At 33.6% G+C, this 20,105-nt stretch overlaps 1 protein-coding gene and 1 long non-coding RNA gene across 3 annotated transcripts in view; one reads left to right on the top strand and one right to left on the bottom strand.

Annotated features, from left to right (window-relative positions):
- The window catches only part of LOC143912065 (uncharacterized), a 569,875-nt gene that overhangs the window by 531,445 nt on the left and 18,325 nt on the right, over positions 1 to 20,105 (top strand). The gene's annotated exons all lie outside the window — the stretch shown is intronic.
- Positions 16,396 to 19,673, bottom strand: MKP-4 (dual specificity protein phosphatase MPK-4). Of its 2 annotated transcripts, none has more exons than XM_077430681.1 (7): positions 19,125 to 19,673; positions 18,849 to 19,018; positions 18,644 to 18,775; positions 18,464 to 18,560; positions 18,155 to 18,390; positions 17,523 to 18,083; positions 16,396 to 17,445 (listed from the first exon to the last, which is right to left on the bottom strand). In XM_077430681.1, the coding sequence occupies exons 2-7, from the start codon at positions 18,988 to 18,990 to the stop codon at positions 17,342 to 17,344; spliced, it is 1,272 nt and encodes a 423-aa protein (XP_077286807.1). In that variant the 5' UTR covers positions 18,991 to 19,018; positions 19,125 to 19,673; the 3' UTR covers positions 16,396 to 17,341. The 2 variants fall into 2 exon arrangements, with proteins under 2 accessions (XP_077286807.1, XP_077286808.1); XM_077430682.1 differs by having other exon boundaries at positions 16,999 to 17,445; positions 18,464 to 18,554; positions 19,125 to 19,426.

Genomic DNA, 20,105 nt, shown 5'->3' with positions numbered 1-20,105 from the left:
CATTCGCTTTGAAAATGAATCAAAATCCGATGGTAAAGATAGAGATACTATGTAGTCCTAAACTCAGTCCTAATCCTTCCATTACGCAGTTCTCTCTCGTATTTGGATCATCAACGTTAAAAACGTTTGCCCAATTGTGTTGTTGTGTGGATGAAATAGAGACAGACTTTCTGTACAGCTTAGATATTGCACAATTGGGTCGGAGGACACGATTCCATTGTCTATGTGTTCATTTTTTTGTTTGTAAAGTGCAGAATGTCATTCGATGGAGAAATAACACATCACTCAAAACAAAAGCTCGTAAAAGTGAACAGTTTCTGCAAGTTCATTTTTTATATCTTTTCAGGTTAAAATGTTTATGCCAGAAAATCACTTCGACGGTTGCTAAATAAATTGGAATTTGTTTTAAAAGCGATGACGTTTCAGATGACGTTCTGAGATTTATTGAATTTACATGATTTTATTATATTCGTTACCTTTTTTGTCTGCGGGTCAAAATCAACCAAAATTTGATTATTGAGTAGATGTTTCGGGTCGGAGGATATTTTTATTTCAAAGCAATATTTTAGTGAATATCTAATAAGAAACAAATTATTGAGAAAATAATTAAAATATGCATAATAATTAAAATAAGCATAATGAAACAAAATTCTAATTCTAATTATAATATCATATATTTAATCACCTTAAGAAGAATATGAGCGTATGTATTTTCGATAGTTTAGTTGCTTCTATATTTATATGAAAATATTTACTCAGATTTATACGTAGAAGTATGTAGAACCGAACGTGAACAAAATGGCAAAAATTTTTCAAAGATGAAAAACTGGTAAAACCATCATCAAATTTGCCATTGTATTTCAGAATGAAGCAGCAAATCTCCATATTTGGATTCAATTTATTCCAAAAAACCGTTGAAGCACTTGTGTGTTAATGCAGATTGTGCTACTATTTTTTAACGATCTTATAACCATTTTCATTACATCTTCAAGTTGTTGCATATATGCCTTTGCATATAAATTTTCTTCGTACGATGCCAATTACGTCATTAGATAACTAATCATTTTTGACCGGATGCATATTTTTAAATAAAATGTTTAAAAAAATAATTTGTTGGTACTTATTATACGAAAAAAAACTATAGCCTTAACCGGTTAGCTCAAGTGGGTCATTTGAAATGGTTTGTCAATTGGTTACCTGCGGGTCATAGGTTGCCGATGCCTGCACTAAATCTACTTAAATATCATTATGTATTTAAAAATTTCATGAAATAACCGAAATTAACATACATTAGTGAAGATCCATTGATCAAAATTTTCGCCTATTCAAAAGTATAAACCGATATAATCTTCAATCAATCAAAATTTAATAAACATTAGATCTTCATATGAAATTTAATCCCAGCCAGAGTTTTTTAGGTATTTAATTATATTCTTATGTAGTAATGTTTGTATATTTGTGCAAATCAACAGGGTTTTATTTTGCACGGTAGACGTATGTATACAGGGCCGGGTAGTCATGGATGTATAAACGCCCGAATTGTCAACCCGAGCAACGCCTAAAAATTCAGTTTATGTAATATATTATAGCACTTATGCCTGCATTATTTAAATAAAACATTCTAATACAAAAAAAAAAAAACTTAATCGACGTGAATCAAACATTCAAACAAACTCTGCATTGTGAATATGATTTTTTTTTTCGTTGTGTATTCATCGTCAATAAATGTATTATGTGTACAAATGACGATTTGATTGGTTTGTTGACTCCACTCCAGTTTAAATGGATGTTCGTGTAAATACGGTAAAAGAAAGTGGCGGCCCAAAAGCAACCTTGCCGTCAGCCGGCAGTCATTGCATCATCGGAAAAATTGAAAGCGGTGTCTTGTCTTGTCTCGCCAAACCAAAGGTCAAGACGCGATTAAGTCAAAATCGGAACAATTGCTTCCGTCAAAATTCGGAAATTCGCACAATCGAAGTTCACTCGCTTATTACACCGTATATGAACGCACATACGTCACGTTTGCTTGCACATGAAAGTTTGGCGCGTCGATGATGATGACGATGACGATTTCGAAACACGCGGAAAGCATCCTTAACGACCGTTACACTAATTACGACCAATTAAGCCTTTCAATCGATAGACAAAAATTAGCGTGTTACGATTAGACAAGCATCGGCGAAAGAGATCGCTTTGCATATGTACATTTACATGATTCTAATATACGCATAATTACCGACGCAATCCACCAAGTGCGCGATAAATTGGCTAAAAACATACACAGATGTTCATTGTAATGGAGAGATAAGACAAGGTGCCAAGAAATATAAGATATCTGTCACTTTTCAGTGGTGGGAGGTGTGACTTAAGCGAGCAAACCGCGCGACAATTCATTTGACTGACTTTAATAATGTTAAATGAATGACTTTTTAATATAAAGTTCACTTTGAAAAGTCAATTTCTTTTACGACGACACTCTACAGAGCCTCACGTCATTCATCATCATTACTAAGAACATTATATTTATATCAAAAACTGAAATTCATTGTCTGAATTCACAGCGCGCGCGTCTCAGAACAATGGAAGTCATTAAACATAAACATTATACGTATTCCTCTAGGCTATTTTTTAGCGAACATACATATATATTTATAACAAAAAACAAACGTGTGTACATTTCAATGTATGACTTTTTTACAACGGTTGGCTTGAAAGTCAACATTCCAGGCATACAATTTTGATCTCATTCCCCGCAAACGAATGTGTATCTCAATCGTGCCTCACTATGCGAAATTAGTAGAGATTGTATTGAAAATATATGTATCTTTATAAATATAAAAATATTAGTGAATAGGGTTGAAGTTAAATGACTGTATATGGATATCGGAAACGTCACAAAAATTGTACGTGAGGTGATGTGAAGTATGGTCACAAGACAACTTTCGCTTTTACATTTCAATGGACGAATACTCCTTACTCTCTTTTCATTGAATGTTTGCTTATAATCGCACATGTTCGACCATTGTCTATAAACCGAGTGCAAACACTGCATTTTGACATATCCGCATCATAAGATATATTTACATATGAATCTACATACATACATATGTGTAATGCGCAATAAAATATTCCCATAACTTCGAGTTGATTTGCCTTGAAACGTCCCGCCAATTTATTTATCCAAATCATTGATGATTTCAGTGACAAGTGACATCAATACATATCCGAATAGTTCAATTACGTATGATGAAGCTATTGGCATTGAACAAAAAAAATATTCTAATTGAAAGCCAACTTAAGGGTCGACAGCTTCGCACTTCCGTTTGACAAATCATCACATTTGAGATGAAAATCTCGATATAAAAAGTTAACACTACTAAAAATAGTTTTAATTGGTTTCAAGATATATTTTAAGTAATTATTTTTAACGAGTAATTTCATTTCAGATTCAGAAAATTATATCAAACTTATTAACATGAATGACACGTATCAATATCAGACCTTGCACAATAAATTTGCAACAAATAACATAAGATTAATCAGCCAAAAATAACATAACTTTTATTTCAAATTCAACGTGGGTAGTAATCGACATTACAATAAAGATAAACATAAAATCTAATCCTTTTTTTAAATCCTTGCTTATATTATACAAGTATCTTCATATATGCCCTTATGAAATCAACTGTTTGTCGTTATCCGGAAAAAAGTGTTGGGAAAATCAATTTTTAATTCGCAAATTTGATTTATTTTATTTAATCCATACTACAGCGAATATAATGTTCAGATTTAACATATATTTCCATATGACATGTATGTAAGTATCAAATAGATACCAATTTCAATACTTCGTAACAGAACAGATTAAAAATAAAAATCAAATTTTCGCATAATCACTAAACTTCACCTATTGTTACTACATATATGTATACATAGATAAAATAATAATACAAAATGACAATTATTTTATCATATAAGTGACATAATTCCACTTTTCTTCATTTCGAGAAACATCTCGTTAAATTACATATGTATAATAAATATAATATTTGTGTTTAACAATATTTAATACTACTGGTGATTTTTAATAAGCTTATTCTTCTTTTCTCAAGATTCTGGACATATCGAATTAAAATAAATGACAATTTGTGAATTAAGTCAAACAGTAATAGTGTTTTTGTAACTGAAAATTGGAATTCAAATACAACGGCTCATATTATTAATATAAAATTAATTATTAATAAGATAAAATACATAAATAAATGCGAAAAAATGGAACAAATTAGTATTCAATGTATACATATTTTGGCTTATTTCTCAAAATGTCTCATTTATCAGCTTCCTGCATGTAAGACCCGGAAGGCCCTTAACAATATTTTTTTTATTTTATTATTTATATACATTTGTCCTTACTTGCTACATATACAAAAAACCCCTGTATATCAAACCCGGAATTAATAACGTGTTGTTTTACACAATTTAAACGATATTTAAGTAATACTACATGTACATAACATACATAGGTAGTACCTAATAACTATAGATCGAATTCTAATTGTACCTAAAAGAGAAAAACTGGACGATTAAGTACAATCAATTTTGAATGCCAAATAATATAAAATGAAATCAAAACAAATTAAGAGCTTTTCGTTGTACATATTCTCTTTCCAAGCGCTGTTTTAACGGAAACTGCTGCTCTATACCCGTCATCCATATTCGGAGTGTGCATAATAGTTATGGTGAAATTAAAAGATTGCTATATATTATTATATTATACATATGCATATTGTACAACAGGTCGAATACCGAAAGATCTGATTAACGGTTGCGATATACATATATTATATATGGTAGCGAAACTTTCGTGCAAAACCGGTGCCACCCGATCGATATTGTACAATATAGAGATATACAATGTAAGTTTTTCTTATGTGCCAAAAATATTCACCGGAGAAATTTCAAAACAATCCTCTGCAACTTTTAAGTGTGCCAAATTAATAAATTCCATATGGACGTATTTCGAAATAGTCTGCGTGTTTCGCAATCTGTTCGCAAATGCGTATGAAATAGACAATACATTTGTGATTCACAATCATTTTCCAAACGATTCGGCGTGAAATTAACGACCTTTGGTATAAACGAGGACCCTTAAATGCCTACGTTTCGATTTGGACATATTGACACTGCTAAACGACGGCAGTCGTCATTAACGGCGATCATTATTAGAGGAAATTGGGGATAGTTGAGACGAGTCGTTCGTCATTACCGGTGCTGAGACTGGAAAGCTAACTTTCGACTGTGAATCATTAACAAGGTCATTTTCCGGTGTATGATTATTTATCGCTTAAAATCTTTCAATCTGAAATCTATGTATATAAAAATCAATGTTTGTCTGTCTGTTTCTCTATCACGTAAGCGTTCCTATACCATTCAACTAATTGCGATGAAACTTACATAAGTTATTGTGTGTATGCCTAAGGTGGTTTTTGTAAAAAAAATCGCCGAAAAACGGGAACGGGAACGGGAAAACAGGAATGAGTGGCATTGCAATTGCAATGAGTTGTTAGGTTAAAATAAACAAACAATTGAATAATTTTTAATGTGTTCGCCGCCTGCGTTTTTCCCACAAATTATCATTGCTGTAATTTAATTTGATTATTAAGTATTAATTTGAAACTAAAACATACACTTATCGAAACACATCGAGAAACGGGAACGGGTACAGGAACGGGAACGTCAAACGGGAACGGGAATTGCATGCGTTATTGTGGCTTTGCAACGCATGCCGGGTTCAGTTAGTCTTCTTCTAATATATAATTTCGAAAGATACTTTGTAATTATTTAAGTATGTAAGGTTTGTTGGGAACATCGGAAACAAATCAAAGCTACTATGACGACGATATCGACATCGTTAAATATTATATTGTTTCGAATCAAATAATTTTAATAAAAAAAAACAAATAAATGTTTACTATTAGATTGTTTTGCCATGTTGAGGCTGTTTATATTGCAAATACCGAGCGAAGCCGGGTAAAAACACTAGTATTATATAAAAAATAGTTAGCAATGCTAGTTTATGCTAAAAGAAAGATAGTTAAAAACAAACAAGCTATTTAGTTTTAAAGCTAGTTTAAAAGATAGTTAGAAACATACCATCCGATTTATCGAATGACTTGAATTAGATGCTTTTTAAATAACAATAGACCGCTCTATTGATGTTCAAAGCAAGATAAATTGACAATAGTGAATCATTTTTTGTGCGAAAAGCATCAATCGAACGCCGATCTTTTCTGATCATATAGTACATATTTAATAAATCCTGTTTTATACTGTAAATACATATTATATACAAATACATATTAATATACGTATTATGAAAGAGAAATAAATAATTTTTAATAAAAAAAACTTAATTCCTATTTTTTTCTTTCATCAATTAGGAAATTTTTTGACACAATTTTTATTTTTTAAAGAAGGATATATAAAAAAATAACGAAAGTTTTTTAAATCAATCATTTTTTTCACTGAAATTGATTTCGTTAAAAACGACTCATGTACATATGTAAGTCAATATGCCATAATATTGATCTAAAATTCCGTACCCCTGGAATATACATATATAATGAAAAAATGATCATAGCTGTAGCTAGCCACTGGAAACGAACCTTTGGTAGTTTGATAGCTAGCCTTCAATCACACATTTCCAAATCTTTACACATATTAGTCGCCATTTCAGTTAAAAAAGCAGTACATATAAATGAAAATACGCGATTTCCATTGGTCAGAGAAGATTATTCTGAAACCTCACTTAAAAACTCGTAACCATAATTTATTCAATACAAATTTGGACCAAAAGACGATAACCTTTTTATTTTCACACGGCATTTAAAAATGTAAATAAACATACGATTGGATCTTTTATGCGTTTCTACATACATACAACGAAATAATATCAAATTACTAAATACCGAACGCGCTTGTGCAATCGATACTAGCACAAGTTTGAACCTAGCTTCCTCTATATGTGTCAGATAAGTGTTGATCTATCGTGAAGGTCTTCTCACAGATCTCGCACTCGATTGTGCGAAATCATCGTGACACACATCATCATCATTATGATAATTTCGAATCGCGAATTTGCGACCTTACAACTCTTGTATGTATTTAAACGCCCATTATACAACTTTTGGATTAGTTTCGACGACATTGACCGCCTGAACCGAAACATTGGGTGTGTCTGAGGTCGTCCCGATTAAAATCGTCAGCCCCGGCATTACCCGGCGTTGCCCGGATAGATTAATGCTATAAAATACCATAATTTAAAAAGCCGTCTACGGTCAAGCCAGAGCACAACAAAATATACCAAATTTTATGGCCTTTAATTGAAAAACTGTGAAATAATTATTTTATTATCCAAAAATTTAAATTACATTCTGTAATTTAAAAAAAAAACATTCCTGTTTGGAATTAGTATTTTGACAAAATCAAATGGGGGGGGGGGGTTAAATGCACTGGTTGGTTAAGATAACTTGCTGGAAATCGATTGCTCGAATGTTGGGGCGAAATCACACGGGGAAGAACGGCACGTCGTGTGCTTGGCTCCCCGCTGTGGGGGTTTTCCCACATTTACATACATATTTGGGATACACCGTTATCGATCTCTGCCAAGCAAGCATATTTTTTTACCGGAAACACTCCAGGAGGTGGGTGATTTTGGGACGGCATGTACTAGGCGTGCCATGAATATGTGCAAGGCATGCCACATTTTTTTCGCATGTTTAAAAGTATCGAAGGCAATAAGAGATATAATTTTTAAAACAGAAAGAATAAACTACTTTTTCTTATGTAAGCTGCATTTCACCTGTTTCCTATCAAACGTCCTTACAATGAATTCCCACATATTTTGGGGACTCGTCCGGGATAGGGATAAGGATAAAGATAACGAGAAGACGCTTCCAGAACCAGACAACTTTGACGGCAGCCATTAGAGTTGTTGATTTGTAGCTTTGACGGCTACGACTTATAATTTTTACACAAGTCATTAAAAACTCATTAAAAAAATATGCAAATAAATAGCGATTTCATAGCTTTGATGTTTTTTCCGGCAATTGAGATTCGTGTATTTCCAGCAATGTGTCATTCGAGCAATTAAGTTCGAACCGGAATTTACTCTAATTGCGCTTCTGCAATCGATCGTCCAAAAATACTCTAAGCAAATCTATTTTAACTTCAAACCACACATCAGCTGCTTTCCAAAATCACCCGTCGAATGTGAAGAGGAAAAACACCAATCAATAATGATAATCGATTAACGATTCACGTAATTGAATACCACTGTGTATCTTTCGGCTCGATCACAGAACGCCACATGTGTATAAACACATATGTACTACTAATATAAAATGAGTAATAGCTTAATAAATATTCAGGTTGCATAATATACATGTCTACTAAAGTCCATATTGTTGTGAGCAGGCAGAGTGGTAAAAAAAAAGAGGTGTCTGGTGCATTTCGGTTTCGGCACTCGAATTCCGCCTCTCACCGCTCTGCGTTTTGTAATATATTTTGGATTTTCGCAATCGACATTCTCGGTAAACATTTTCCGAAATTTCTAATAATCCACTCTCGATGTCCAGTTCCTTGCCAAACTGACGTACGTTGCGTCAATACGTCTACCACACGTGTGTGACGTCACATGCTTGTCACACGTCGCTTCAATTACCTCTGTCAAGAAGATTAAAGGACTCGCATGTGACGTCACTTCAGTAGATCCATCTAATTGACACGTTTTGGTTGAAAAATTTTGACGTAGATTGATTTTGACACAATAGAGTGACAAGTGAATACAAGTTTAAAAGTAGTCTAAACCAATTATCGCCTTCGATCTTTCATTTCTATCACTTTTTCGAAAACTAGCCTGACCTCTATCTATGTATATGTATACATACTTATTAATAATAGTATTAACGACAATGATCACCTTCGATCATTATTTTTTACTAGTATGAAAATTTTCCAACTACGTAAACATTCATGAATACTCTGAACCGAACTACATATATATGGAGATGAAATGTTATACTTTTGGATCAGGCTGCTTCCATTTCAGTTCATCTGATTTGCCAACATCTAGGATATTGAAAAACTAAGCCTATCATCGATATATGTACCTATTTACGTATGTTTCTGATCGAACAGCACATTTATAAGTATTTCATGGGTGTTGATTAATTTTGTAGGTGCATTTCTCAACGCACAAATATCAAGAGCACGAATAATGGCTTTTCTCAAGTTGAGTGTGATCGCATTGCGTTAGGAATAAGAGATTAATCTGCGTTTGGATGCAAAAGCTTTGGAAACTCCGAAGAGCTGTTGCAAGCGACACTTGGAAATTATAACATTAGGAAATTTGGCTCTCAGACTCGAAGCGATTTTAGGTTAAAGATTTTGCTTGTTGACACAGACATGAAACGACTGACCTCCTTATTATGATATATGGTAACCTTAAATTTTGTGCAACCACGCCAAGGGCGCATTGCATTGGTCCATACATTGCATTGCTACTCTGATAACTTTGATGATTGCTAAATTACTTCGATTTCGAAATTGACGGCGTCATCTATCAACTCTTCGCATTTGGAGCTGTACGTGTGGGACATCCAACAGAACTTTGCGTACCATTCATCAACCTGACTAGGAAACATATGAATTTGGATATGCAAACTGGCTATTTGTAATACATACATACATTTGAAGTCATAGAAAACAATCTGACTGATCTTCAATGCAGGACTCAAACTAAGGCACCCAAATAAGCTACAAATAACAATAAAAAGCCTTGATTTAACGCTAATGCAATCAATATAAAAAAAATAAAAAAAATAAAAAATAAAAAATAAAAAAAAAAAAAAAATAAAATAAAATAAATAAAATAAATATGGAATTAAATAGCAGAAAATGCTCCGAGTTTGTGATGCCTACATACATCGAAAAAAAACGCGTAAATCAAGGAAGGGATGGGTTCAGATCAGTGGTGGCTCGAAAGGGGTCATAGTGGAGGGGCTGCAGAGATTAATCAAGCTCGTTGACCACACCAGTGACCAATTGAAAACAAAAATAGCGTGTAGATATATATGTACTATAGTGGGAGGTCTGCAGCCCCGCAACCCATATGGATGACAAAAATAGTTCGCATATACTACACTGGGAGGGCTGCAGCCCGCAGCCCATATAGACGAGCTCGCGACTGGTTTAAATCCTCATGATTTTAGAGAAAAAATTCTTAATCCATGAAATTGGCTATTTTTCCACTAGAATACGTTTGATGTTTACTTTAACAACTTGAATAGTCCTAAGTTGAGACGCAAGTGCTCTTAAAACGTGTTGAATTTTTTGTCAATGAAAAAATCCGTATATCAACAGCTTGAATTTGCATAGAGCCTTCGTAAATAAAATAGGAATTATATTTCGTTCTTTTTTAATTTTCTCTAAACTTTTAGTGAACTAAGTTCTGTGTCGTTCTGAAGAATTACGTATATATGTATGTGTATTGTCTCGCCGGAAAGTGTTTGTATTTAAGATAAATATTTAAATACATATTGACTGGATAAGTATAATATATACTTAGGAATATACCTACGAATAAGATGTGCGTGTAACAAAAGCAAGTATCCACATGAACGAGTGTGTATTATGCAAACTCTCGTGAGAACAACCATTGTGATGCTATCCACTCATTATTGACACACTTTCGACGAAATGATTACACTCAATTACTATCAGGTACCCAAAAATTACATTCAACATTAGGAATAGATCCTGTGGCAACCCTTCAATGCGATTTTATTTGGCTTGTTGACATTAAAACCGCTTAAGTGCTCAAATTTCACCAACAAGTGCTGAAATTGCACAGAGAATTTCTCTTGAAATAATATTTCAAAACTGTTTGACTCACGAGCGTGATTACGATCGCATCCGAATTCCGAAAACGCAATGCGGAAAATCTGAATAAAAATCCGAAACGTGATTGAAATTGATCAATTCTCAAATGTTCCCGTTATTTGACGCACTCTTTGATCGTACTGTGATAATCTCATGCCACCTTGAGTCAAGTGCACTGATTCAAGGACTTTATACCCAACAGTAATAAAAATATAGCAAAGAAATAAATATCGAATTCGTGTCACTTCCGGTTCTGAAAAAACTGGTATGACCTTACACTACTAGTATCTATGTATAAGTAATTATAGCATTGCAGGATTAGAATGTGTAACATTTGGATCGACAATTAGTCATGTACCTATAATATTAACTGCTACTTTCGGTTGATACATTTGTATAATATTATGTATGTATGTAGTTACACATAAAATCTTATTGCTTAAAATTATGTAAACTGCCGCTTTCGGTTGGACAGCATTTCAACGTACAATCATGTGGTATCAAATGCTACAGAAGAGAGATTACAGTAGTAGTTGGCCACTTACGTATGCTTAAAATTTAAAAATAAAATCATATTGCTATTATATTCCACTCAATTTAATTTACGAAAGCACTGTGGAGCTTCGTGAAGTGTATACTTCGGTCGTTGTTCAATATCAGGATGTCATAGAGTAATGGAATTTGTTAAAACTAACATCAAATGTATATAAAAACTGCTATGAATAATATATTTTGTAGTTTTATTTGGATTATTAGTAAATTAAACGAACAATCGTGAACCCTAATATAAGTTTAAATTTTTTATACGTGTTTCCGAAGCTTGCTTTATATGTATACCAGGAAGGCTTGATAGGAAGACCCCAATGCGCCTTCCTGGACAAGTAATTACAAACAAAGCAGCATTTTTATTACATAAATCACTGTATTTCGAGAAGCTGGAGAACACGAAATTAACAATTAATTAATTAATTAAAGAATTAATCCACTGAGACATCTATTGATTTTAGATTTGAACATAAATTTTTACAAATTGTACATACAGAAGATTTGTGACAGCAGATAGGATGATTTTTTGCCAATTTTAAGGAACCGTTTCAACAATTATCAGATAAAATTGGCAAACTCTGATGTGAAACGATCAACTTGGACTAACAAACACCCAGGTCTGAACAGCAGTATAGCAGGCTCAAACCCAATAATCACTTGGTGCTATCACATACACGCTACCACTGAGCCATACTTATGTCGTATATCAATCAAATCCGTATTAATACGAAAACAAATGTAAGAAAACATTTTATAGGAATCTCATTGAACTTATCTACCGTGCTATATAGGAGGGAGTAGGTTTGACTGTAAATCATTCGATAGCAGAAGTTGTACGACCATTTCTTCCACCGATCTAACTATGACGAAACGCCTAGCGATCGTATCTACCTGTGTATCTTTTTGGATACACTTGGATGCATTCGGATGGCGACACACAGAACCCAAAGCTATCTTAAAAGTGGGACGTGGAGCGTCAACTCGACACACCCGTGGATGATATAATGTTTGAAGAGCTAGAGGTATGTCAGTAATATGTATGTACTTACTTTTCAAAGCCCAAAACTTTTCGTCGACCAAGCCGCTGAGATAGGTCCTCATGTGTCTCCCGCACTCTGGATTGAGGTCACGTCTTAGTCTGTCCCAATTTTGGAGCACGCGTTTTACACTGTACACATCCAACACTCCCTCAATACCGGATGCATATCTGGATTCGAGTCTCGCACTCGTCAACGACTTTACCAATTCGTCCTCATCGTCGTCGATCACTTTCGAATCACTCTCACTCGATGTTACATTGTTATTGTTGACCTTTACGACGTTCGAGTCCACGGATTTGGTGCGCCTGCTCAGAATCATCTTCTTGGGTATTTTGTTGATGTTCGAACGGGGTGTTTGTTGAGGGTTCAGCTCGTCTCCCTCCAACTCCTCGTCTTTGGACTTGTTCAACTTTTCAGCCGAATTGTCGTTGAACCAGTCGTCGAAGTCCAATTGAATCTTTTCGTCCTTCGCTAGAGAGCTGCTTTTCGGGGCGAACGTTATCAAGAAATCTTCGACCGATCGCTTTTTTGGGGTCTTTTTCGTAGTTTGAGATATAAAGCCGAATATGTCGCTGAATCCGAAACCGAAGATGGATCTTAAATCGACCGTGCTACTTCTTTTATCCGATCTGAATTCTTTGACCGCTTTGATGATGGCACCAGCTAAACCGTCTCCTTTCTTGGTCGACGATTCATTCTTTGCACCGTTTTCGTCCAAATCTAACAGAGATATTCCGAAATCCGAATCGTCGAACCTTTCAGTGGTCGATTTCAGATCCTTCTTCTTCTGTTCGCAAAGGCAGAAGCTCAACAACAATGCGACAGATGCGAACAAAATGAATAACTTTGAAGCCATTTTGAATGTATCGTCTGTGAAAGATATTCTTAAAACTTCATTTTATCTGAAAATAGAACATTGAATAAGTAAAATATTAAAAATTACAAACCAATACTAAGGCATTCAAATTATTAAAAAAAAACAACAACAACACTCATATAATTCATCGTTATTCAAAAAGTTTTAAAGATGTGAAAAGAAATGAAGAATTTTTTGACACTGAAGAATTTTCTAATTGTTGAACGATTTATGAAAAAGCGAGGAATATTCCAAAAAACTCATATGATTAAAAATGCTATTCGAATTCATCGTTATTCAAAAAGTTTTAGCACTGAAAAGTTTTATAATCAGTCAAATTTATGAAAAGTGAGAAATACCCAAACGAAGCTCAAATTATTAATTAAAAAGGAATCTACTCGAATTCATGGCACTTCAAAAAGTTTTAAAGAAAAGAAGAAAGTTAAAATGCTGCGAGTGTTTGATTAGTGTTAGGGATATTCATTTTGTTTGTAAAGTATGTATGCATGAAGTGGAATGAAATATGAGATGATAGATACCTGGTTGTTCTATTGGTTCAGGATTGTAGTGTATGCGAGAAACTCCAGGTTACGACTGAGGAGTAGCGTCAGTTCGAATGGTAATCGAAATCGTTACCGAAAATGCTTATGCAACACTACAAGAGCCAGTGGTGAGGGAGGCTTACGAGAGAGGTGGAGCACTTTCGGCCAACAAAGAAAACTCACACCAGTCCCAGTGCCTCTCAACATTTACACACTTCGAACCTTTGTCGAATCAGATGACTACTGTAGACAATATTGTACATACACACATACATATATTTCAAAACAGTCTAGTACCTAATACGTTATATCCAAAAGTTAAAAAAGGGTAAGCATTACCAATGATCACATTTACATATGTGCATAACTTCTTAGTCAGTGCCGGCCTAAGACCAAATTGCGCCCTTGGACAATTTTTTCTAATCATCCTTAAAAAATTATTTCTTTTCTAAAAAACAGGCTTGGGTCCTTGTTACAGTTTCAGGTAGTGTCACCAAAAGCATAGCAACCCAAATGTTTGGATATAATTATTTTAAATTATGCTGTTTTATAAAATTTAATACGATGAGGATTTTACCTTGAACTATATTTGAAAGAAAGGCTTTTCAATTGATAAGTTCATTGCTAATAATATCAGATTTTGAATTCGCAGTGAGCTTAATTTGAAGATCTTCTCTTTCCAGTAGATTGTGTACAAAATACAAAAAACCCCACATCTTTGAATATTCGTTTAACTGTTCGAAACCAAGATATTTTTTTTAGGAATATAATTGTACGTAATCAGCTAGAATCTTCCAGCGATATATTGAAGCTGAAAATACATAGTGAAAACAATATCGAAAAAAGTTTGCCATGTTACAGAAGATTTCGCAGCGTCATATAGCACAAGATTTAAATTGTGTTTGCCACAGGGAAACGTTAATTAAAATACAGAAGGGAATGCGCATTCACTCAATTAATAGAATTTTTTGAGTACAAATGTTTGAGTTTAGAAAGTAAAGGCGCCTTTGGCGCTCTAATTTTAAATTTTAAAGCGCCTTTGACACATCGAGTGGCGCCCTAACTTATTTGGCGCCACCCGACCCAGCCCCCCCCCCCTAAAACCGGAACTGCTTATAGTAATACACATGTAGGTATATGTATATTATTACCAGACTTCGGTGGCCAGGATGCAGGATGAGAACCCACAAAAATGGTTCACTATTGTCAACCTTTTTTTTGCTCTCTTGCTTTGTAGGACAGTAATTGACTATAGTAAACTATATTTTGTAGGTTAGCCAATTTCATCGCCATAAGCGCACCGGTGCGCGCTCCTTCGTATTTAAGGCTATGACTCGAAATTAATTTTGGTTTTTTCACAGTGAAATCTAAAAATATCATGTGATACTAAAGAAATTTAAAAGTCAATAATTTTCGTTAGTTTATATTATAATCAAGAGGTAGTGTCAAGGGTTGGCACTAAACAAATTATAAAATAATCAAATCGGTTTCTACAAATGCGTGGCGATAAAGTAGTTAAAGCATCCTGGCCACCAAAGTCTGATTATTACTTTTACTGTCGATCTATTTATATGTAGAATTGCGTCAGATAACAAGCAAAATGGCAAATTGTTATAAAATCTCCAAAAACCAAATTGTCGACTATTACGATAATTTGGCAATATATAAAAAAATATCACGATTTCTTTTTCCAAAATTAAATAATCGGCGTTGAATATAATTTTAGAAGTAGTTTATTACGACAGGTATGTAAATTTTTATTATTCTATATTATCAAACGAGCTTATCATGTATAATCATTATTTTCGTAATTGAATGTGATGTACGAGTGGCATTTTGAGCTTCCGTTTGGACCTTGCAGGGATATTTTGTATTTGCGGCTGATTTTTATATACCTACATATATTGGTGCTGACTATAGGTGTAAGACATTCTCTACTTTGTATTTTATTATTTGATATTTTTCATTTAGGGGATGAAATTGCCCAGTTCATGACCCATGTATGTATATCTAGCCTATGTATATTTAGCAACCAATTTCGGTAAAGTTAACAAATAAATACCAACCTAACATAAATTAAACATATCTTATAATTCGAACAAATTCGATTTAAGAGGCATCCATTAACCTAATAAATCAGTTTAATATTGACCGTACCTACCTAACCAGATAGCGAACAGAATTAAAAACAAAGATTGGGTATAAAATTTTAAAACGAATTAAATACTATGAATTTCAATTAAATAATATAATATTAGGGGTTGATAATAGAGCAAAGTTTGTTCTTCAAGGATGGGCTTTTTTCAAGTCCAAGATGGAGTTTTTGGGTGCCAGATATTTCGTTATCGAGATTTTAGTGACTTGTGCGAGACCGTTTTTTGTGGAAAAATCACCGAACCGGTCATTTTATCTTATATAAAAACACAATTGTTCCCATCAATATCTTATCCAATAATTTCAACAAAAAATTAACATTGTACATATGTTTATTCAACACAAGTTAGAGCGATTTGTGACTAATGTAATTATTAAATTATCATATATATATATATATAATATCTGTGTATTTTGTGTGTCTGTCTGTGTATCTGCGATAACGCTCGCCGTACTATAATAGTCGGTGTCACGACAAATCACTCACGGACTTTACACTGAACATAAAGCATTGTCAAAAATGTTCAATATAAAGCACTGTAAAAAAAAACGAATATGGGTAATACACTGTGTTGTCGTCACTAGGGATTACAATACCGAAAGTACCGATACCGGTACCGAAAACAAGTTGTTGGTACTACCGGTAGTATGTGTATGCTAAGAGATTGTTCCATTTATAAAAGCCTGCCCCCACTCCTTAGAAAAGATGCGTAAAAGTAATAATCAGTACACGATCCAAGTTTGCACATCTCTTACGAGGAGGAGTGGGAATGAGCATTCATATATGGAACTTCTGGCCTCACCTCTAATTTATGATTATTATGAAAACAACGGCATAATTAAAACAGATACGCCTCAAAAGAGTAAGAAAAAAACATGAATGTCTCAATGAGAGTTATCTAATAAAAGTAAAAAAAATATCTTTCACAATTTATTCGCCTATTGATTACAAACAAAATTCATATTGCAATGTCAGAATCGTATACAAGCACATAAATAAGCCTATTTATAAATATGGATGTAAATGAACTATTCCAAATAATTTATTTCTAAACAATCGGACAGGTGCTCTAATTTGAATTATGTATTGGGTACGTGAATATGGGAAATGTGGGTTAGGTTAGGTTATGACGACGAACTAAATTCATTTAATTTATTATTACATTATATAAAGCGTTGAAATTAATTGTTGTTATTGATAATTGGAACGAATTCGTACAACCCGCCTTCTTCTATGAACATGTAAAGCTAACGAGTCACTTTTAGACGGTGACTTGAACATTTTGGACGACATTGGATAATTCCACTTTGGATGGCACTAAATAGAAAGCAGGAGCTACTTTACTTCCGCATGGACACTGGCAACCTTAAAACAAACGTAATTTGCAATAATTTATAATATTACAAACAAAATAACATTAAACAATGAGATCAAATAAATACCCATTATCCAACTGAAACTGCCTAGTTTATTTGAACATTTTGGACAATAGAGTTTCCCTTGAACATTCTTATGAATGTCCTTCATCCACGCCAACGGTTCTATAAAGTAAGTTTGAACACAAATTTCTGGAATATCTTTATTGTGCGTATCCATTCCGTGGTTAGTTTGTATTTCGTCTACTTTAACTTCGACTCCTTCGGAACTGGAAGAGCTTTTATTTAGAATATTGTCAGAGCTTTCGATTTTAAGAACGACGGCTTCGTTGTTGGGATCTTCACTGCCGTTGCTGCAAGCCAAGCTTTTGAGTTTATCGATCAAGTTTTGACTGTTGCAAGTCAAATCCCATTTTTCTTGCCCCTCGGCTTTTTCTTCTTTCTTCTTTGCCGTGTTTTGACTCAACATCAGTTTGACGTTGTGTGGTATGTGTGAAATTATATTCTTCTGAGACGCCACAATTCTGCGGCACTTTTTACAACGATAAACGAGAGGATCGGGCCGTTCCCTAATTAAGCCCGGGTCGGGTTTTACTAAATCTGCACAGTTTTGAGACAGGATTTTTACTGAAACGATTATACATGGTTAAGAAAAAAAATAGCTATTTATATAATTTAAATTGGGGACAGAGTTACACCTTTTCGAAAGTTTTCCGCTGCCATTTTTAACCTAAATTTTTTATATTTTGGATGATTTTTATCAAGAACACATTGCATTTGTCCATACAGTTTAAGTTGTGAAATAAAGCCATTGTTCGGACATGTTATACTCCGCTTAGCTTTAACTATATAAAAGGCTTCTTCGAATAATAATTTATGTTTAGCCATCATGTATGCAATAACAACAGCTGCAGATCTAGACATGCCAAAATAGCTAAAAATAAAATTTATAGAATAAAAAATAAATCTTATATGTACATAAAATCATTCATTGCGTAATAACTAACCAGTGAACTAGAATTGCTCCATTTTCTTGTCCTTCTTTAATAAATTCATTGGTTTCTGTAAAATGACAAATTAAATCCTCCTTTGGAATGTCTGCAACTTAATAGTAAAATAATTAAAATTTAAGATAAATTTTTCATGAAATCAATAGACGTACGAATTAAAAAGATTAAAATTAACACCTTGAACGTATTTTGTTGTAATGTTTTTCAGCTCTGAATTCGCTCGAGGAAGAGGTACCGAATCTACAGTCAAAATGTGAGTAATTTTACGACTGTGCAAAGTCGCAGAATCGCAAGCTGCTTTCAAGTTTCCTATTATGAAAGACAATTTTTGTTTGAATAAATATATATGCAAAATGTAAATAATACGCAATATAATAAATACCTAGCCAAAGATTGTCCTCGATGAGATCTAAGCTGACTGGACCTGAATCAAAATCGTCTCTCGACAGCATACTGCTGCCTTTGTTTTTGGTAGAAGCAGCAGAAGAATTCACTGGATGGCTTATAAATATTTCTTCACTCATTTTATTATTTTTTACAGGATTTACAAATCTACAAGAATAATTGAATATAACGTAAACAAAAATTAAGTTTCTATTGAATGTGAGATATTTATATTGATATAAATAGAAATATAGTGATAAATAAAATAACTTACAACAGGTTAACGTATCGATTCTGTCATGTTTTGGTGGGAAAACGCAGCAGTCTAATTTATGGCCATAACTGAAGACATTTTCAATGCGCACGTTTACTTTTAAATACTTTTAAAATGACAATAGATCAATGATTCACAGTCAGAATTTTGAAATATTATAATTATTCTAAAAAAACGAAGAAATTCTTGATATAACAAGAATTCCTTTAAAAAATATATGCGTAGGGGAATGCTGTCATTGGCCAGTGTATACACAGTTGGTTGTGTGCTGCTGTTGTGTAGAAAGAGGAAGTATGTATACTGCAGAGGTTCCGATAACTCAGTTGAGTTATAACGAAGTTATTTATTGTTGACAAGTACATACACGAATGGGGTGTTCGACTTTATTGTATAGCTGGGTTGAATGACTAACCGATGGTTGTATTCAAAACTGACAAGCTTATGTACATCTGGTGTGAATTTAATTGTTAAAGCGAAGATGCTTTGAGGGTCGTGTCTTCGGATATGCATGAGTTGTTGATTGATTACTTGTATGACTTTTTCCTAAATATTTGACATCAACTATGTGTAACGTTTATTTTACTTAGCATGACCAAAAAGGTTCATTTGTAAAAGCTTTTTACTAGCTTCGCTCTGTTATTTGTTAGTTTTCTGATCATAGGCGGATCCAAGGGGGGTGCCATGGGTGCCATGCCCCTCCCCCCCCCCTTGGGAAGAATTTAATTTCATATATATTGTAAATTTTTCATATTTCCTGAATGGGGTTTTACACCACAATAGTTTACTTTAAAAAAAATCACTTCAATATAAGTATCATATCTACTATTATTTATATCGTAAAGTTAATCTAAAATCACATAAGTTTTAATTTCAAAATGGCCCCCTCCTTGACACTTTCTGGATTCGTCTATGTTTGTGATAGTACACAAATGTCCCTACATTTGTCTACAATTATTTTCATATGGCCATATGATAGTCACC

This window comes from Arctopsyche grandis, chromosome 5 (genome assembly GCF_051622035.1).
Source record: "Arctopsyche grandis isolate Sample6627 chromosome 5, ASM5162203v2, whole genome shotgun sequence".
Taxonomy (NCBI): Eukaryota; Metazoa; Arthropoda; class Insecta; order Trichoptera; family Hydropsychidae; genus Arctopsyche; species Arctopsyche grandis.
This window is presented reverse-complemented; position numbering and strand designations above follow the sequence as displayed.

Coding starts and splice junctions, on each gene's coding strand:
- MKP-4 (XM_077430681.1), bottom strand. CDS start 18,990: ATGAGTGAAGAAATATTTATAAGCCATCCAGTGAATTCTTCTGCTGCT. Junction 18,776..18,848: donor CGAGGACAATCTTTGGCTAG/GTATTTATTATA, acceptor CTTTCATAATAG/GAAACTTGAAAGCAGCTTGC. Junction 18,084..18,154: donor AGCGGAAAACTTTCGAAAAG/GTGTAACTCTGT, acceptor TAATCGTTTCAG/TAAAAATCCTGTCTCAAAAC.